Raw genomic sequence first — 21652 nt, 5'->3', positions numbered from 1 at the left:
AAGGATCTATCCTTGGACCTTCCTATTTCTCATCTACACGCTGCTACTAGGCAACATCATCCAAAAGCACCGTGTTAGTTTTCACAGGTACGCTGACAACACCCAGCTCTACCTCACCACCACCCAGCTCTACCTCACCACCATCCCTCTCCATTCCTCCACTGTTACTAAACTATCAAACTGCTTATCCCACATCCAGTACTGGATGAGCAGAAATTTCTTCCAATTAAAAATTTGAAAGACCAAAGCCATTGTCTCAGTCACCACTACAAATTCCGTTCCCTAACTACCGAGTCCATCTCTCTCCCTGGGAACTGTCTGAGGCTGAACCACACTCTTCACAATCTTGGTATCAGATTTGACCCCAAGATGAGTTCCTGACCACATATCCACACCATCACTAATACCAGATATTTCAATCTCCCTATCCTCACCTGTCTCCACCCCACTCCAGCTCATCTGCTGCTGAAACCCTCATCCATGCCTGTGTTACCTTTAGACTTTACGATTTCAATACATTCCTGACCAGACTCTCACATTCGCCCCACCCCCACCTGGAAACGTGAGATTGTCCAAAACTTTGTTGCCCATGTGCTTTCTCACGCCAATTCCCGTTTACCCATCACTCCTATGTTCTCTGCTCTACATTGGCCACTGGTTAAAACTCGGTTTTGACCAAATCCTGATTTTAAAATTGTAGCCTTGTCTTCAAATCACTCTATGGTCCCATCCGTCCCAATCTTTGTAATCTCCAGCCTCACACCCTTTGAGATATCTGCTCTCCTCTTATTCTGGGACCTTCAACATCCCTGATTTTAATTACTCCACCATTGGTAGCTGTACCCAGGCATAAAGTTCCCTCCCTAACCCGCTCCGCTCCTCCAGCTCTCTCTCCTGATTAAAGATGCTCGTTAAAATCTACCTCTCCAATCAAGGTTTTGGCCATCTACCTTAACAATGTCCTATGTAACTCAGTGCCAATTTTTTTCTTTATGAAATTTCTCTGAAGCACTTGGGATGTTTTATTACATTAATCGTGTTATACAGATACTAGTTACTGTTTCACGACAGCCAATTTGTGCACAGTAAGATTCCACAAACAGCAATCAGACCAGTGACTGATTAATCCAGTTTTTTTTGGTGGTGATAGTTAAAGCACAAATATTGGTCCCACTGCACCAGGAGAACTCCCCTGTGGACAGTTTGTGGAGTTGTTGAGGTCTCCTGAGCTGAGAGTGGAGCTGATTGAGCTGCCGGGCCTGCAGTGTACCTTGAAGAACAGTTGTTTGGGATCATTCCTCTTAATTCACTGACTTCCAGTTGGAGTTTTTCTACAGTAAACTAGTTAACTTTGAATATCAATCCCAATTTAATCTTTGGCTCAAAATCTACAACTTTTAATCAGCTGTAAAAGAAAGTTCTCGTGTTCATTTAGCACCTTTCACATCCTCAGAACATTTCAAAGTGATTCACAGTCAATGATGCATTTGGAAAGACGAATGAGGAGAGGCAGCATAAACTAAATGGTACAATTTTAAACACAGTGCAGGAACAGAGTGACCTGGGAGTGTATGGACACAAACCTTTGAATCCGTCAGGACATGTTGATCAATTGTTTATAAAAATATAATGGGAACCTTGGTTTACTAATGGGGACATGGAGTGGAAAAGCAGGGCAGTTATCCTAAATCTTTATAAATCACTGATCAGCTGTAGTCTTGTGGTCAATTCTGAGCACCACACTTTGGGAAAGATGTCTAGGCCTTCGAGAGAGTGCAGGGAAAATTTACCAGAATTGTATCAGGGGTGAGAAGTTTCAGTTATGCGGAGAGACTGGAGAAACTGGAATTGTTCTTTTTAGAGCAGAGAAGGTTAATGACTAATTTAATAGAGGTGTGGAAATGATTATTTTTTAGGAGTTTTCAATTACATTGGGAGAAATTGTTTCCATTGGCAGGATGGTTGGTGTGTCCGCAGGTTGAGTGAGTAGTGAATCTCTTCCCACACTCAGTGCAGGTGAATGGTTTCTCCTCAGTGTGAGTGAGTTGGTATTTCATCAGATCTTTAGAGCTTTTAAAACTCTTCACGCAGTGGGAACAATTAAAAGGTCTCATCAGAGTGAACAACTTGATGGGCAGTGAGGCTGGACACACAAGTGAATCCTTTCCTACAAATGGAGCAGATGGACAGAATCTCCTTGATGTGAACTTGTGGGTTGTAGGGATTGAACTCCTTACTTACAACAGGATCGGATGTGACAATAAAGTTCAGTTATGGAGCAGCTTTATTAAGAGAAAGACAGGACAAACTTCTGGACTAAAGGTAAAGTTCAAGCAGTGATTTACAGAATAATGTGAGCTCTATACTTCCCGTGTCATATCTGGACAGCAGAGCGCACTTCTTTCCCCATAGCTTCTGGTTTTCGTGTGGAGTTTCCAGCTTTCTTGCTTCTTTCTTATTTCTTTGTCTTCTTCCCTTTGTTCTTTTCTCCACTGCATCAAACCCCTTGAGAGGACTGTTCTTATGCTGGAAACCCCCACCACCCCCCACCCAACTGGCTCCCCTGAGGCCACCAATCAGAACTGTCCATGTACATTTCACTACACAATCATGTGGCTCTTGTCCAATCACAGGTGTGTTCATCTGAACAGCGTTCGCCTGTTGTTGAGAGCACACACATTCCTCTGTGATTACATAGAACTTCTGCACTTCCACCATCTCACAGTTCCAAACTAGGACAAGCTGGTTCAAAGCATGACATCACCCCCACAGACTCTACCCTGCAGATCAACACACAGGCAAAGAAAGAACACAACTCCTACAGACTCTATAAATACACAGACAAAGAAAGAACAGAATTCTTACAGACTGTATCCGGAGAATGGGTGACTGAGTGAATCTCTTGCCACACACAGTGTAAGTTTCACAGTTTCTCCTCACTGTGAGTGTGCTGGCGTTTCTGGAAGCTGGATGATTCGGTGAATCCCTTCCTCCACACGGTGCAGGGTAACAGTCTCTCCCCAGTGTGACTGAGCCAATGAGTTTCCAGCTGGGATGGAAAGCTGAATCTCTTCCCACAGTCACCGCATTTCCATGGTTTCTCCCTGTTGTGGGTGTCCTTGTGTCTCTCCAGGTTGGACAATCAGTTGAAGCCTTACATAGGATTACATAGACATACAGCACAGAAACAGACCATTCGGCCCATCCAGTCCATTTCGGTGTTTATGTTCCACTCGAGCCTCCTCCCATCTTTCCACTTCCAAATTTATCACCGTAACCAATATCCCCTTCTCCCTCATATGTTTGTCCAGCCTCCCCATAAGTACATTGATACTATTCACTTCACTCACGCCATCTGTGGGTGAAGAAGCTTCTTCTGAATTCCCTATTGGATTTCTTGGTGACAATCTTATATTGATGGTGTCTAGTTATGTTTTTCTCCACAAGAGTAAACATTCTCCCTGTATCCTCTCTATCAAAACCTTTAATCATTTTAAATGATTAGCTCAGCCCTCAGACGTCTTATTTCAAAAGAAAAGAGACCCAGTTTGTTTGTGTGTGTGCGTTCTCATGACATATAAACCCTTGCATTTATTGCCAATCCCTAATTGCCCTTGTTTAGAGAGCATTTTTAGGAGTTGCTGTGGGTCTGGAGTCATATGTAGGCCAGACCAGGTGAGGATGACAGATTTCCTTTCCTAAAGGGCATCAATGAACCAGATGGGTTTTTATGACAATGGTTTCATGGTCATCATTGGACTTCTAATTCCAGATATTTGAACTCAAATTCCACCATCTGCCATGGTGAGATTCAAACCCGCATCCCCATTACCCTGTGTCTCTGGAACACGAGTCCAGTGACAATACCACTCCACCACCTCCCCTTAAATTCATATGGTGACTAGAACTGCACACAGTATTTGGCTGTTGGCTTTATGTTGTACATCAGGTGGGCTTTGCTTTTAGCTTCAATGACAGATGTCATCTCTGCTGAGTCGGTCTCAAACCAGTCATTGCTGTGGGTTCCACCTTTACCAAATGTTACTGCTGCTGTGTCAGAAATGATTGAACTCAGCGACTTCCAAACTTCATCAATATCAATGTTGATTGATGAAGCTTTTACTGATTTGCCTGTAAAATATTTCACCATTTTAATTGCTGTTCCTTCATAATTTAACTTCATAATGGAGGTGTCACTGTGAAGAATGTGGAAGTCAGTAAGAATTGTCAGCAAGGGTTAATCAGCACTTTCTAATTGGAGATGTTAATCAGTGGAACCTTTCAAACACTGAATTGTAGAGTTTGCATCAAAGATCAATTTAAGATTGAAGTAAAAGTTCATAATTTTATTGTAAATTAGCTCCTATTGAGAGTTCTCGTATTAAGGGGAAAGATCACAGATGAAGCTTTTAAAAAGGGACAATGCAGCCCTGAAAATCAGTGACATTTCCAGAATATTAAACTTCAGCCTGTTACAGTTTTGTTAACATCAGCAGAAACAAACCAATTATTGTCAGACTATTGATCCTGGGTGTGATTAACAGCAGCAAAAACAGCAGAATCCAACCCCTGTAATCACTTGTGAACCCGCTCGTGTCTCAGCAGATGTTGTGACTGAGTGAATCCCGTCCCTCACAAGGAGCAGATGAATGATCTGTCCCCGGTGTGAACTCGCTGATGTGTCAGCAGTTGGGATAACCAAGGGAATCCCTTCCCACACAAGGAGCAGATGAACGGTCTGTCCCCAGTGTGAACTCGCTGATGTGTCAGCATTTGGGATGACCAAGGATATCCCTTCTACACATGGAGCAGGTGAACGGCTTCTCCGCAGTGTGAGTACGTTGGTGTTCACTGAGGTCGGTTGACTGCCTGAAACTCTTTCTGCAGGATGAATGGATTTTCCTTCGTGTGCATTCGGTGCTGTTACCGGAGGGCGAATACCTCAGTGAATCCCTTCCCACGCAGAATCACACAGTGCAGAAGAGGCCCTTCAGCCCATCGAGTCTGCACCGACACGTGAGAAACACCTGACCTACCTACCTAATCCCATTTACCAGCACTTGGCCCATTGCCTTGAATGTTATGATGCGCCAAGTGTTCATCCAGGTACTTTTTAAAGGATGTGAGGCAACCCGCCTCCACCACCCTCCCAGGCAGTGCATTCCAGACAGTCACCACCCTCTGGGTAAAAATGTTTTTCCTCTCATTCCCCGCTAAACCTCCTGCCCCTCAACTTGAACATATGTCCCCTCGTTTCTGACCCTTCAACTAAGTGGAATAGCTGTTCCCTATGCACCCTGTCCATGCCCCTCATAATCTTGTACACCTCGATCAGGTCACCCCTCAGTCTTCTCTGCTCCAACAAAAACAACCCAAGTCTACCCAACCTCTCTTCATAACTTAAATGTTTCATCCCAGGAATCTCCTCTGCACCCCCTCCAGTGCAATCACATCCTTCCTATAATGTGGTGACCAGAACTGCACACAGTACTCCAGCTGTGGCCTCACCAAGGTTCTATACAACTCCAACTCCCTACTTTTGTAATCTATGCCTCGATTGAAAAAGGCAAGTGTCCCATATGCCTTTTTCACCACCCCACTAACATGCCTCTCCTCCTTCAGACATCCATGGACACACACGCCAAGGTCCCTTTGTTCCTCAGAACTCCCTAGTGTCATGTCATTCATTGAATACTTCCTTGTCAAATTATTCCTTCCAAAGTGTATCACCTCTCACTTTTCAGGGTTAAATTCCATCTGCCACTTATCTGCCCATTTGACTATCCCGTCTATATCTTCCTGTAGCCCAAGACACTCAACCTCACTGTTAACTACCCGGCCAATCTTTGTGTCATCCACAAACTTACTAATCCTACCCTCCACATAGTCATCTATGTCGTTTATATAAATGACAAATAATAAGGGACGCAGCACAGATCCCTGTGGTCCGCCACTGGACACTGACTTCCAGACACTGAAGCAAAAGCATATCCTTGCAACAACTCCCACACGCGAAGCAAGTGAATGGTTTCCCACCCGTGTCAATCCGCTGGTGTTCAGTGAGGATGGATGAAGATTTGAACCTCTCTCCACAGGTTGTGCAGCTGAATGGCTTCTTCTCAGTGTGAACTCGCTGGTGTGACTGAAGGCCGGATGACCGAGTGAATCCCATCCCACACACGGAACAACTGAATGGCTTTTCCCCATTGTGAATGCATTGATGAATTTCCAGCCTGGATGAAGAATTGAATCCTTTACCACATTCCTCCCAGTTCCATGGTGTCTCCATGGTGCTGGTTTCCTTGTATCTCTTCAGATTGGACAATCAGTTGAAGCCTTGTCCACACACAGAACACGTGTATGGTTTCTCCCCACTGTGAATGGTGTGATCTTTCTTCAGGCTGTGTAACTAAAACTCTTTCTACAGTCAGTACACTGGAACACTCTCACTCGGGTGTGCGTGTCTTGGTGATTTTCCAGTCATACTGATGTTTGAAACATTTCCCCACAGGCAGAACAGACAAACATTTCTCCATCCACATTGAAAGGTTGATGATCTTCAGGTCCTGATGAATCGAGTGACTCTGTCAGATCATGCTGTGGTGTTCGGTTTGAGCCTCCTGCCTGTAAAACCCGTTCTAATATCCTGGAAAAGGAGTTTACAAAACTCATCACTCTAAAGACAGGATAGAAATTCTAAACAGACAATTTTGGTTTCTATGGAACATGGTTTCCTCTCTTGTTCCTGCAAGGCGGTAAACCCTCATCCCACACACTCCTCCTCCTCCCTGTGCTGGAATCCAAAATGCAGGGTGACCAAATGTACAGGATTTTACAGAATTGTCTTATATTCAGCTGTCCTGGGCTTGCTGGTGTAGAACACTGTTTGTCCCTTAAATTGGACCTTTGTAGTCATGCCTCATGCAGAACACTGTCTCTTACTGTTTCTGTGCTCCAACAGCTCTGTCAGCCAATTCACCCCATTCCTCCATGCCTCACCAGCTCTGGCAGCATCCCAACCAAGACCCTCCTACCCACTCATACGGACTCCCATGGCAGGTTGTCCCTTAATTTTCTCCATGAGATATGGTCATCCTGCCAAACCCATCTTAACATCTCCACCATTCCTCTCCTCACTCCCAGTTTATCCCTCTCTCTAATCTAGCTGGGTTCTGTTCTCAAGTCCCTGTGTGGAGAGTGAGAATATAATCAATGAATTCATCATTTTCTCTCCTGGTCACTGGGACCATGAAGCCCTGCCCACTCTCTGTTGCATCACCAAGATGGCCACACACAGATAAATTAAACCAAAGAGCTTTCCTAACCCCCACAGCCTATCTACATGACATGATATACCAAGGATGGTCCAAACAAAAATGTAAATTAACTGTCTTTTACCGTAAAAACAACCCCTTTGATTTTTTGACCCACGTGGCTAATTTATATCTCTAATGGTGAGTTCCAAAGACTCACAGCCCTCTGAGGGAAAAAAAATTCTCCTCATCTCTGTCTTAAATGAGCAACCCCTTATTTTTAAACAGTGGCCCCTAGTTCTATATTCTCCAACAGGAGGAAACATCCTCTCCACATCCACCCTGCCAAAACCCCTCAGGATCTTAAACATTTCAATTAAGTCACCTCTTATTCTTCTAAATTCCAGCGGATACAAGCCTAACCTGTCCAAGCCAAACCTTGGTGGGAGGGGAGGCGGTGGCACAGTGGTATTGTCACTGACTAGTATTCCAGAGACCCAGGGTAATGCTCTGGGGACTTGGGTTTGAATCCTACCACGGCAGATGCTGGAATTTAAATCCAATAAAACATCTGGAGTTCAAAGTCTGTTGATGACCATGAAACCATTGCCGATTGTTGTAAAAACACATCTGGTTCACTAATACCCTTTCCTGTGCAATCCTTACCTAGTCTGGCCTGCATGGGACTCCAGACCCACAACAATGTGGTTGACTCTGAAATGCCTCTGAACAAGGGCAATGAGGGATGGGCAACGAATGCTGGCCTAGCCAGCGACTCCCACATCCCATGAACAAATGAAAAAAAAGCCTTTCCTCATAAGACAACCCACCCATTCCTGGTATTAGTCTAGTAAACCTTCTCTGAACTGCTTCTAACACATTGACATCTTTCCTAAATAAGGAGAACAGTACTTTACACAATACTCTAGATGTTTTTTGTTCATTCATTCATGGGATGTGGGCTTCGCTGGCTGGGCCAGCATTTATTGCCCATCCCTCGTTGTCCTTGAGAAGGTGGCGGTGAGCTGCCTTCTTGAACCGCTGCAGTCCATGTGGCGTAGGTATACCCACAGTGCTGTTAGGAAGGGAGTTCCAGGGTTTTGACCCAGCAACAGTGAAGAACGGTGATATATTTCGAAGTCAGGATAGTGAGTGACTTGGAGGGGAACTTCCAGGTGGTGGTATTCCCATCTATCTGCTGCCCTTGTCCTTCTAGATGGTAGCGGTTGTGGGTTTGAAAGGTGCTGTTGAGGGAGCCTTGGTGAATTCTTGCAGTGCACCTTGCAGATGGTACACACTGCTGCTACTGTGCATCGGTGGTGGAGGGAGTGAATGTTTAAGGATGTGTGCCAATTAAGCAGACTACTTTGTCCTGGATGGTGTAAAGTTTCTTGAGTGTTGTGGGAGCTGCACTCCTCCAGGCAAATGGGGAGTATTCCAACACACTCCTGACTTGTGCCTTGTAAATGGTAGACAGACTTTGGGGAGTCAGGAGGTGAGTTACTCGATGCATGATTCCTAGCCTCTGACCTGCTCTTGTAGCCACAGTATTTATATGGCTGGTCCAGTTCAGTTTCTGGTCAATGGTAGCCCCCAGGATGTTGATCGTAGGGGATTCAGTGATGGTAATGCCTTTGAACATCAAGGGCCAATGATTGGATTCTCTCTTGTTGGAGATGGTCATTGCCTGACACTTGTGGTGTGAATGTTACTTGCCACTTGTCAGCCCAAATCTGGATATTGTCCAGGTCTAGCTGCATTTGGACATGGACTGTGAAGGATCCCATGTCCACTATTTGGAAGGAGAGGAGGGGAGTTCTCCCCTGTGAGGCCAATATTTCACCCTCAACCAATCTCACTAAAAACAGATCATCTCTGGTCATTATCACATTGCTGTTTGTGGAGGCTTACTGCACACAGAGATGTCCTGAGATTGTGAAAGGCACTTCACAATTGTCAACTCCAGCCCGGATACTGTGGTTAGCAACAACAGCATCAACACTTCCCCAATATCATAATTAACAAGGTTCACTCCTGAATCTGATTAACAGCAGCAGAGTCAGAGCAGTGTAGTCACATGTGAACTCGCTGGTGTTTCCCCAGGTTGGATGATCGATTAAATCCCTTCCCACACATGGAGCATGTGAAGGGTCTCTCCTCAGTGTGAACTCGCTGGTGTGTCAGCAGCGCTGATGATTGTGTGAATCCCTTCCCACACTTGGAGCAGGTAAACGGCCTCTCCCCAGTGTGAATTTGCTGGTGGCTCAGCAGGTGGGATGATCGTGTGAATCCCTTTCCACATTCAGAGCAGGTGAATGGCCTCTCTTCAGTGTGAACTTGTTGGTGTGTCAACAGGTTGGATGACTGACTGAATCCTTTCCCACACTTGGAGCAGGTGAATGGCCTCTCCCCAGTGTGAGTGCGTTGGTGTGTAGTGAGGTGAGACGATTGCCTGAAGCCAGTCCCGCAGTGAGAGCATCTGAACGGTCTCTCATCAGTGTGAATACGTTGATGATATTGCAGATCCCCAGGAGTTTTGAAGCACTTCCCACAGTCTGAACATTTAAAAGGTCTCTCGTCAGTGTGAACTCGTTGGTGTGTCAGAAGGTGGGGTGATGTCCTGAACCTCTTCCCACACTGTGAGCAGCTGAATGGTGCATACCTGGTGTGAATGTGCTGGTGCACCCTCAGTCCGTGTAGGTTTTTGAAGCTCTTTTCACAGTTGGGACATTTAAACTCTCTCTTGTCAGTGTGAACTTGCTGGTGTTTCAGCAGACGGGATGAGAGAGTGAATCCTTTTCCACACACAGAACAGGTGAACGGCCTCTCCCCAGTGTGAAGTCGCTGGTGCCTCTGAAGACAGACTAACTGAATGAATCCCTTCCCACACACGGAGCAGATGAACGGCCTTTCCCCGGTGTGACTGCGTCGATGAGTTTCCAGCTCAGACGGGGATCTGAATCCCTTCCCACAGTCCCCACATTTCCAGGGTTTCTCCCTGGTGTGAACGGTACTTTTTGCTTCCATGTTCAAAGGCTGACAATATTCAGGTCCTGATGAATTGAGCGACTCTGGCAGATTTCGATGTGATGTTTGGTTTGACTTTCCCGACTGAAAATCTTTCTAATACCCTGTAAAAATGAATTTAAAACAAACAAGGAAATATGAAACAGAACCCACAAAAACACAAAGGCAGGCTGTGAAATTGAGCTGAATGAATCTGATAATTTGTGGGGCTGACACTAGGAAAAAATGACCATGAAAACTGCTGGATTGTCATAAAAACCCAACTGGTTCACCAATGTCCTTCAGGGAAGGGAACCTGCCTCCCAGTCTGGGCCTACACAAGACTCTGGCCTCTATGGGAGAAGAGAGAGAGAGGTGGAGGAGGGGAAAAGGAGTTGGATTTCATAGATCTGCAACTCAACCAGAATCTTTGACAGAATCTCCCAAACCCATGACCCCCACCACCTGGAAAGACAAGAGCAGCTGGTGCATGGGGAAAACCATCAGCTCCAAGACACACAGCAGCGAGTTCACACTGGGGAGAGGCCGGACACCTGCTCCACGTGAGAGAAGGGATTAAATCTATCATCCAACCAGCTGACACACCAGTGAGTTCAGCAGTGACTCCAGGGGTTGGATTCTGCTGTTAATCACATTCAGGACTGAACCATGTTCATTCTGATAGTTTGGGCTTGTTTCTGCTGATGTTAATAATCTCTATAACTGGACTTCTGATTTAATATTCTGGAAATCAGCTTGTTTTACTTTGTAACCCTTACTCTTCAAATAAAGCATCTTTCTTCAGCCTATAACAGACAGTGATTTGCTTATAATGTTTTCAGTTTAGTTACTGTATTCAGTGCTCACCATGTGGTCTGCTCTACATTGGGAAGATCAAACAAAGATTGGGTGATCACTTTGTTGAACAACCTCTGTTCAGTCTGTGAGCTTGACCCTGAGCTTCCAGTCACTTGTCATTTTAATTCTCCGCCCCACTCCCACTCTGACCTCTCTGTCCTTGGCCCCCTGAACTGTTCCAATGAAGCTCAGTGGGAGCTCGAGGAACAGCAGCTCATCTTTTGATTCGATACTTTACAACCTTCCAGAACTCAACATCGAGTTCAGCTGTTTCTGCACCAGCAGGGAGTTGTCAGGACCGGGAACTCTTGAGCTGAAAAGGTGCTGGAACCTGATTCTATAAGGAATTTTAAAAGGATTTGAGAATGAGGAACTTACTGATTACAACCAGAGTGTGGGTATGTGGGTCTAAACATGACTGCTCTTTCAAAGAGACAGCAGAAGCACAAAGGGTTGAATGGCCTCTTTCTGTGGTGTAAGTTGCAATGATTCTAGGAGATGGCTATTTATCCCCTCGTGTCTGTTCCACCGTGAAATGAGATCATGGGTTATCTGTGATCTAACCCTATATGCCTGCCTTTGCCCCATATCCATTAACACCTTTGGTTAACAAAGATCATTAAATGTTAGATTTAACATTAACATTGATCTCACATCAACTGCTGTTTGTGGAACAGAGTTCCTCACTTCTACCTCCTTTTGTGTGTAGAAGTGTTTGTTAACTTCACTCCTGAAAGGTCTGGCTCTCTCATGTTTACACTGTGCCCCCAGTCCCAGATTCCCCAACTGGTGGAAATTGTTTCTATCTATCTATCCAATCAGTTCCAATTAATATTTTGAAAACTTTGATCAAATCACCCCTTAATCGTCTAAATTCCAGGGAATACAACCCAACTTTGTGTCATCTCTCCTCACAATTTAACTCTTGGAGTCCAGGTATCATTCATTCAAATCTGTGCTGCATTCCCTCCAAGGACAATATATCCTTCCTGAGGTGTGCTGCCCAGCAGTGAACACCATTCTCCAGGTGTGGTCTGACCAGGGCTTTGTGTATCCAGGTACTTTCCCAGTCACAGTAATACCTGAAATTAAATTATCAGGAGAGATGACTGAAACTCAGATTGTGTTTCCAGGAATTTATCCAAGATAGAGAGAAATTATTTCTGTTAACTGAGGAGTTGTGGACTAGGGACATAGTCTAAAAATTGTGGCCAGGTCTTTCAGAGTGAAATGAGATAACAATTGTTGACACAAAGGCTGGGAAAAGTTTGGAATTCTCTCCCACAAATGACAATTGCCTCACCAATATGGCCAACCATTCACCCCACCCCCCTTCCCCTCCCGAGATGGTGACAGGCAATTGCCTGCATAAGCCAGGCCTCTTACCAGGGTTTCCAGTCCCACAGCCACCATGTTTTTTAATTCTATTATGGGATGCGGGCGTTGCCCATCCCCAATAGCCCTGGAACTGAGTGGCTTGCCGGACGGTTTCAGAGTGAACCACTTCACTGTGGGTCTGCAGTCACATGTAAGATGGCAGATTTCCTTCCCTGAAGGGGCGCAGGTGAACCAGATGAGGTTTTAAAACAACCCATGATAGTTTTATGGTCACTATTTCCGAGCCGAGGTTTATATTCCAGATTTATTCACTGAATTGAATCCATATCCTCAGATCAGGGTCTCTGGGTTTCGAGCCCAGTGACATTACCACGAGGCCACCGTCTCTCCGTCCTCCGAGTTCGCGCGCGGTTTCCAGGCTCCCCCCGTTTCATAATCTCCACCCGCCCTCTGAGCTCGCGCGCGGTTTCCAGGCTCCCCCCCGGTTCCCAAACTCCAGCCGTCGGCTTCATTTCTCACCCTTTGTGATCTTAACCCGACCGCCTTCTTCCGGCTCTGATTCCAGTACTGCGCATGCTTCAGTCGCAGCCTAGCCACGCCCCTCCATCACTCCGATTGGCTCGAGAACCAGCCGCTACCGCGGACACGCCCCCTCCTGCTATTGGTCCTGAGCTGCCGTCAATCAGGCGGGCATTGTTAGCTGTCAGGTGAGAGGTCACTGTCGGGAGCGGGTTAATAAACCCCGGGCGGGGGGACGGGGTTTACAAATTCCGAGTGCGGCCCCAGAGCCGAATATTAAACAATGAACAAAAACAGAAATACCTGGAAAAACTCAGTAGATCTGGCAGCATCGGCGGAGATGTTTTGTTTTGGATTTCCAGCATCCGCAGTTTTTTGTTTTTATCTCTGTAATAAACAATAAACATTCTCCACTCTCACTATCCGCCGCTTCCAGCTTCTCTCTGAATCCTCCCAATACACTGAACACCAATGTGTTCACTCTGTTTCAATATTCTGAATGTGAGAATACCTTTACAAGAAGCAATGACCTGCTGAGACAACAGCGTATTCACACTGCACTCTCTCTAAGACTCACGGTGATGGAAAACTGTCTCACCCCTGTACAAAAACTGCCTTTGGACTGTGGCTGGGAGCTTCTGTCTGTTGGGTGTCAGATAGAAACTCGGCTTAAACCGTCACCCAACTGTCTCCAGGAGCAGCTGAGAAAACAAACTGTAGAATCCAATCGGACAGACAGACCCATCAGAGAATCAATGTACAGGTTAAACCTTCCTTCCTGCCTCTGATCAAATACTTCTCCCTTTAAAACCAGGGTTCAATGTTCAGATACGCACCGAGACAGAGATTGCTGACACTCAGGAACACTTCCTAGTGTCAAATAATCAGTCTGTTGTGAGTCCTTCACACAAGGGGCTGCTTCCTGGCTCCGTCTCCGTGTGTGTCAGCTCACAGGGGCGTGACTCAGCACCGTGTCAACATCTGACCGCCCTGAGATCACGCTTCAGCAGCTGGGGCCCAGGCATCCATAGTGGGGGGAGTTCTGTATGAGAGTTTCACTGTTTTCTGTCACTGTGAGCATCAGGGAGCAGTGGTACTCTGCAGCGTCGGTCAGCTGCAGCCCCCATATAGCTAACGTGGTTAATTTAGTCCCGATTTCGAGCTCTGCAATTTGGCAAACTGGGTCCAAAATTAGCTTAGTGGCAGGAGGCAGAGGGTGATGATCCAAAGTTGTTTTAGTGATTGGAAGCCTGTGATGAGTGGTATACCTCAGGGATCGGTGCTGGGACCCTTGCTATTTGTAGTGTACATTAATGATTTCGATGTTAATATAGGAGGTATAATCAGCAAGTTCGCAAGTGACACAAAAATTGGTGGTGTTGTAAATAGTGAAGAGGAAAGCCTTAGATTACAGGGTAATATAGATGGGCTGGTAAAATGGACAGAACAGTGGCAAATTGAATTTAATCCTGAGAAGTGTGAGGTGAGGTATTTTGGGAGGATTAACATGGCAAGAGAATACAAATGAATGTCACGAGCCGAGGAAGTACAGGGGATCAGAGGGACCTTGGTGTACAAGTCCATAGATCCCTGAAGGCAGCAGCACAGGTAGACAATGTGGTTAAGAAGGCATATGGGATACTTGCCTTTATTAGTCGAGGCATAGAATATAAGAGCAGGGGGGTTATGTTGGAGCTGTATAAAACACTAGTTGGGCCGCATCTGGAGTAATCTGTGCAATTCTGGGCACCACACTATAGGAAGGATGTGATTGCACTGGAGAGGGTGCAGAGGAGATTCACCAGGCTGTTGCCTGGGCTGGAGTGTTTCAGCTGTAAAGGGAGACTGGATAGGCTAGGGTTGTTTTCCTTAGAGAAGAGAAGGCTGAGGGGGGACCTGATAGAGGTGTACAAAATTATGAGGGGCATAGATAGGGTAGATAAGAAGAAACTTTTCCCCTCAGCAGAGGTGTCAATACCAGGGGGTGGAGATTTAAGGTAAGGGGCAGGAGCTTTAGAGGGGATTTGAGGAAAAATATTTTCACACAGGGGATGGTTGGAATCTGGAACACACTGCCTGAGGGGGTGGTCGAGGCAGGAACCCTGACAACATTTAAGAAGTATTTAGGTAAGCACTTGAAACACCATTACATACAGGGCTGTGGGCCAAGTGCTGGGAAATGGGATTAGAATAGATAGGTGCTTGATGGCCAGCATGGACGCGATGGGCCAAAGGGCCTTTTTCGGTGCTGTATAACTCTATGACTCTCTGACCCCGAGCTAGGCTATAGTCAGCCTGCTCACAGGGGGGATAGTTCCACTGTTACAGACCGAGTGGGAATGACATTCTATTGTGACATTGTGGAGGTTTACTGACATTCTGATGATGCCAGCGCACATGAGGTCTACGATTTTAAGGTGCAAGATGATGTGGCATTACTTTCTTCATCATTTGTCATAAGAGGATCCTCTCCACTATCCACTTTGTCTTGGTTATATCAACATGAAATAATAGTAATGATCGCCATCATCATCATCACTGAAACCTCTGATGAGTCTCTGGAAAGGCAGCTAGCTCTCTGCAACAGAGAAGATTCCCCACATGTCAAACTTGAAGAGGGATGTTTGAATCTTGAAGCAAAACATGATAAACAATATTAAGTTCACAACCATCATGTTACCAGATATCTGTAATCACAGACAAGTGAAGGTGCATTATAAACAGTGTGTGTCCATCATGTATTATTCTGTCTTTCTATCTGCCTTCATACACTCCACTCATTTCAGTTTCCCTCCCTTCTATCTTCTTGTCTATGTAATATTGATACATATGTAGATACACAGATTCTCTTCACAGTCTCTTCCCCGCATCGTAAATATGTCAGTAGCACATGTATCACCGAGCCCTCAGTGAACCATTGGGTGCATGGGCTGAAACCAAGTTCAAATAATCCCAAAGCATCTCTCTTACCGTGTTCAGTTAATGCTGAGCAGATAGACACATTCTCAGTTATAATACCGAGAGGAACTTGTCAGTTATTTCAAATTGGAGACTGATGAAAATAGAATGAAGGAACATTTGAGAAAAAGAAACGCACCATGACCATTGGAATGTGTCCTGTCTCGTTCACTGAAAGGCCCAATGAGTGGTCAGCAAAAGGTTCCAATGCAGCAGGTTAGTCGAGTGATTATGGTGTTGGACTTTGGTTCAATCAATGAATGCTCAAGTGGAATTGAGCCCCCCCACACCCAACCTCCTCCTGGGAGTTTGTTTGCCAGGGTTGTTCCTGATTTTGTTGAGAGAGGAAGATGGAAGTAAGGGAACGACGCTGATAGGCAGATCAGCAATTCTCTTAGTGAATTCAGAGTAGCGTCAAGGGGGCTGAATGACATCCTCCTGTTTCTATTGAAGGGCAATATATTTTCCAAAGACTGTAAAGAGTGGGATTGATGGAGAACGATGCAGAGTGAAAAAGACAGATACATAGAAAGAGAGAATGTTCGGCGGACAGAGGGAAGTAATGATCAATTTATTTCCTAAAAAGGCAGGTTGGGCACAGAGAGTGACCATCACAGATGAGTTGAAGAGTTTAAAATAAGCTCTTGGAAAGTCGAGTATTGAAGACAAGTAGGATTAAAAAGACTAAATCTTGGAGCGTTTAACAAAATAATGATGTAAAATTGGTGGGGTGGGGGGGGGGGGGGGCGGGTGGCGGGGGTGGGGGGGCGGTGGGGGGGTGGGGTTCTGGAGTTGTATGAACTCCTCTTATTTCTGTGTTACACTTCCCTATTTTATTACAATTAAATAAAAACAACCAATCAGACATGGAATGCCTGAGACTGCTTGCTGTCAACAATAATACATTTTCCCCTCTAATCTCAGTGTTTGAGAGAAGTGCACCTGTTAACCATTTTCTGCTCAGTTTCTCATTTCCACACAGAACAGTTAAACGAAAGGTTTCTGCAGTGCTGACACTGAGAGCTCAATGTCCATTGATCAGTAAAACCATATTCAGTCACAGTGAAATCACTCAATGGGACAAGATTAAAACGCAAACAGCTGGGAACAGAAATCGAATCAGTTTTACAAGTTAAAAGCATTTTCTGGACGTAAGTGCATAGTAAAAAGCAGCAGAATAGACCATAGGGCCCCTCGAGCCTGCTCCATCATTGAATACGATCATAGCTGATCTTCAGCTTCAACTCCACTTTCCCACCTGTTCCCCATATCCGTTGATTCGCTGAAAGACCAAAGATTTGTCTATCTCAGCCTTAAATGAATCCAACAATAGACCATGCACAATCCTCTGGAGTAGAGAATTCCAAATAGTCACAACAACATGAGTGAATAAATTTTTCCTCATCTCAGTCCTAAATGATCGGCTCCTTATCCTGAGACTGTGCCCCATCTTTTTGATTCTTCAGCCGGGAAGACAACTTCTCCATGTCTGCCCTATCAAGCTCCTTAGAATCTGAAACGTTTCAATGAGATCACCTCTTACCTTTTAAACTGCTGAGATTATAGACTCAATTTACTCAGCCACTGATCATAGGACAACCATTTCACCCCAGGGACCAATGTAGTGAACCTTCACTGTACTACCTCCAATGCAAGTAGATCCTTCTTTAAATGTGGAAACCAAAACTGCATGCAGGGTTGCAGTTGTGGTCTCAGAAAATCCCTCTATAATTGTAGCAAGACAACTTAATTCTTCTACTCCAATCCGCTTACATTAAAGGCCAATTACGGATGATAAAAAGCAATAAAGGCCAATGAAACAACAAAGGTCAATGGACACATTCTTCCAGGAGAGAGAATGAATGAGAGTATAATATTGGAGAGAGTAAGAGGCTGTCAGATCTGCTGAGTTTTTGTTTCAGATTTCTAGCATCTGCAGTATTTTGCTTTTATAAGAATATTTTGCATCTGTCTTTACCAAGGAAGAAAATGCTATATGACCACGGTGAAAGAGGAGGTAATTAAAACACTAGAAGTATTTAAAATTGATAAGAAGGAGATATTAGATAGACAGTCTATACTTAAAGTTAATAAAGTGCCAGGACTGGATGAGTTGCATCCAAGGATAATGAAGGAAGTGAGAGTGGAAATTGCAGAGGCACTGGCCATAATTTTCCAATTTCACTTAGGCTCAGAGGTGGTTCCAGAGGACTGGAGGATTGCAAACGTTACAACTTTGTTGAAACCAAGTAAAGATAAGCCCAGTAACTACAGGCCAGTCAGTTTAACTTCTGTGGTGGGGAAAATTCTAGAAGCAGTGATTCGGGATAAAATTAATAATCACATCGATAAATGTGGGTTAATTAAGGAAAACCAGCACGAATTTAATCTTATTTATTGGCCATCCGATCCCAGTGTGAAAGCAAAAAAAACCCTGCTCATAATTGCAGTTCTCTATGGCAGAATTTGTACCCAGCATCCCCCGCGGTGGAGAATGTCCCCTGTCCATCACCACTGGGGAGCAGTGCGCAGGCGCAGTGCTGCCCAGTGTTGTGAGCATGCGCAGTGTCAGATGATCAGGGACAGACGCTTCTCTCCCGGATTCACAATGGGTAAAGGGCGGGGCAGAGGGAGCGATGGATCCGGCGGGTGGACGGAGAGGCTCCGGAAACGTGTTGTGAAAACTGCAAACTCCAAGTGAGAAGCTACCGGTTCTCCGTTTGCACTGAGTGGAGCCGAGAGGAAATGTCCCGGTGACAAACCCGGAGCAGGAGGAGAGAATGTTGTGCATTTCTATCCGGGACTGACAGGGATGGATTTTGGAAACTCCTTTTACAGGGGGTTAGAAGAGGAGGATTTACACACAGCAAACTCAAACCGAGAGAAACGTTTGTCTCTTCCCAATTTCTATCCTGGGTCAACTAATGAATTCTGTAAACCAAAAAAAAAATACAGGTGTTGGGAAGGTTTGGGTTGGGGCATTTTTTCTTAAGATAGAGGTCTTTACAATGATCAATGGGTTGGACGGGGTAGATATGGAGAGAATGTTTCCACTTGAAATTTCTTCACTCAGAGAGTGGTTACAATGTGGAACTCACAAGAAATCATTGAGGGGGAAACATTGTGATAGTTTCAACAGGAGACTAGATGAGTACATGGGAGAAAAGGGATTAGAAAGGTTGAGATGATTTGCATGGAATGGGAGGAGAAGCATAATACTAGCAGAATAGTTGGACAGAATGGCCTGTTTGTCGATTGCATATTTTGAGTATTTCAATTTAAACTTCATTTACAGGGTATTCGGAGGGTTGTATTTGCAGATGGGAAATTCAAACCAAACACCACATCAAGATCTGACAGTCACTTGATTCATCAGGATCCGAATATCATTGGCCTTTGAATGTGGAAGGAGAAATGTTTGGCTGTTCTATCTGTGGGAAAATGTTTCAAACATCAGTGTGACTGGAGAAGCACAAAGACAGACACACACCCCCCGAGTGAGAGTTTTCCACTGAACTGACTGTGGAAAGAGCTTTAACCAGTTACACAGCCTGAAAAAACATCAACTGTTCACAGCGGGGAGGGACTGTACACGTGTTGTGTGTGTGTGACTGGGCATCAATTGACCGCGCAACCTGGAGAGGCACAAGGACACCCGCTCCACGGGGAAACCGTGGAAATGTGGGGACTGTGGGAAAGGATTTAATTACCCATCTGAGGTGGAAACTCATCGACGCAGCCACACTGGGGAGAGGCCGTTCAATTGCTCCGTGTGTAGGAAGGGATTCACTCAGTCATCCAGCCTCTACACACACCAGCATGTTCATACTGGCGAATGGCCATTCACCTGTCTTGAATGTGGGAAGGGATTTAATGCTTTGTCAAACCTCCGGACTCACCATCGAGCTCACTCTGATGACAGACCATTTAAATGTTCTGACTGTGAGAGGAGCTTTAAAAGCACAAAGGATCTACTGACACACCAACGCACTCACACTGGGTAGAGGCCATTCACCTGCAATGTGTGTGGGAAGGGATTCAGTCAGTCATCCCACCTCCTGATGCACCAACTTGTTCACACTGATAAGAGACCTTTTAAATGTTCTGACTGTGAGAAGAGCTTTAAAAGTAAAAAGGATTTACTGAACCACGAACGCACTCACACTGGGGAGAGGCCATTTACCTGCTCCGTGTGTGGGAAGAGATTCACTTCTTCATCCCACCTTCTGACACACCAATTTGTTCACACTGAGCAGAGACCTTTTAATTGTCTTGACTGTGAGAAAAAATTTAAAAGCAAAAAGGATCTTCTGAAACACCAACACACTCACACTGGGGAGAGGCCATTCACCTGCTCTATCTGTAGGAAGGGATTCACTCGGTTAGCCCATCTGGTGAGACACAATCGAGTTCACACTGGGGAGAGGCCATTCACCTGCAGTCATTGTGGGCAGGAATTCATTGATTCATCTGACCTTCTGATACACCAGCGAGTTCACACTGGGGAGAGACGATATACTTGCCTTGTGTGTGGCAAAAGATTCACTCAGTCGTCTCATCTCACTACACATCAACTTGTTCACACTGATCAGAGACCTTTTAAATGTTCTGACTGTGAGAAGAGATTTAAAAGTAAACAGAATCTGCTGACACACCAGCGAGTTCATACTGGGGAGAGGCTGTTCACCTGCTCCGTGTGTGGGAAGAGATTCGCTCAGTCAAACAACCTGCTGAGACATCAGCAAGTTTATATGCGACAGCGGGGGTTAGATTCTGCTGGTATTGCTACTGTTAATCACATGCAGGACTGAATCATGTCTGGACGTCTGTTTTTAGTTTTCAGTGGGGTTCCACAATTTGTAGTTTATATCAATGATTTAGACTTAAATGTAGGGGCAATGAGCAAGAAGTTTGCAGATGATGTCAACATTGCTGTTGTGGTTGACAATGAGGAAGAAAGCTGTGGACTGCAGGAAAACATCAATGGACTGGTCAGATGAGCAGAAAATTGGTAAATGAAAATCAATCTGGAGCAGTGTGTGATCATGAAATTGGGGTGGGCAAACAAGAGAAGGGAATGGAAATAAAAGGGATGATGCTGAGAAGTACAGAGGAACAGAGAGACCTTGGAGTGCACATCCACAGATCCCTGAATGTGGCTGGACAGGTAGATCAGGTGGTCAAGAAGGCATTTGGGGCACTTTCTTGTCTGAGGCCTAGAATATAAGAGCAGGGAGATTATGTTAGAATTGTGTAAAACACTAATTAGAGCACAGCTAGAGTACTGAGTATGGCCCTGGTCACTGCATTAATCAACTATAAAGTAATCAATTAGCCTAAAACTAAAGACGAATTGATAAGTTATATAATTGCAGTCAGTATTCAATTAATCAAATCTAGGGAATAATGATAAAGCTAACTAACAATGGGTTGAAACAGTGAAGAAGTCTGATTTTGTTCAGTAAATTAAACCCTGAGGTGTTTAGATAATAAGAGTTAAGAAAAACATTTTTGTTAATTCCCTCTAAAAATAAGGTGACTTCAGCACAATAGAAGAAGCTGCAGTCCACAGCTTTCTTCCTCATTGTCAACCACAAATAATCTTTATTTATTTTAATGATTAGCTTATTTTGTTTAAATGAGTTAATAATCAGATAAATAAAGGCATGGCGGGGCATCCGATTCCTGTACAGTGTGCATCCAGTTCCATATGGGAAAAC

At 44.9% G+C, this 21652-nt stretch overlaps 5 protein-coding genes across 5 annotated transcripts in view; 3 read left to right on the top strand and 2 right to left on the bottom strand.

Annotated features, from left to right (window-relative positions):
• The window catches only part of LOC144697259 (uncharacterized), a 488548-nt gene that overhangs the window by 18043 nt on the left and 448853 nt on the right, over positions 1-21652 (top strand). The gene's annotated exons all lie outside the window — the stretch shown is intronic.
• The window catches only part of LOC144697208 (uncharacterized), a 274466-nt gene that overhangs the window by 20033 nt on the left and 232781 nt on the right, over positions 1-21652 (top strand). The gene's annotated exons all lie outside the window — the stretch shown is intronic.
• Positions 1-21652, top strand: part of LOC144697901 (uncharacterized) — a 292792-nt gene that overhangs the window by 129968 nt on the left and 141172 nt on the right. The gene's annotated exons all lie outside the window — the stretch shown is intronic.
• Positions 4326-21652, bottom strand: part of LOC144697193 (uncharacterized) — a 147328-nt gene continuing 130001 nt past the window's right edge. The window contains exon 2 of the mRNA XM_078569073.1: positions 4326-4578. Within this exon, the coding sequence (XP_078425199.1) occupies positions 4473-4578 (106 nt within the window). The 3' untranslated portion in view covers positions 4326-4472. The remainder of the gene's footprint in view (positions 4579-21652) is intronic.
• LOC144697345 (uncharacterized) lies at positions 8717-10280 on the bottom strand. The gene has a single exon (XM_078569334.1). The coding sequence runs from the start codon at positions 10278-10280 to the stop codon at positions 9327-9329; it is 954 nt and encodes a 317-aa protein (XP_078425460.1). The 3' UTR covers positions 8717-9326.

Source organism: Cetorhinus maximus, chromosome 23 (genome assembly GCF_964194155.1).
Source record: "Cetorhinus maximus chromosome 23, sCetMax3.hap1.1, whole genome shotgun sequence".
NCBI classification, from domain to species: domain Eukaryota; kingdom Metazoa; phylum Chordata; class Chondrichthyes; order Lamniformes; family Cetorhinidae; genus Cetorhinus; species Cetorhinus maximus.
Note: the sequence above shows the minus strand (reverse complement) of the source record. Positions and strands in the feature narration are given on the sequence as shown.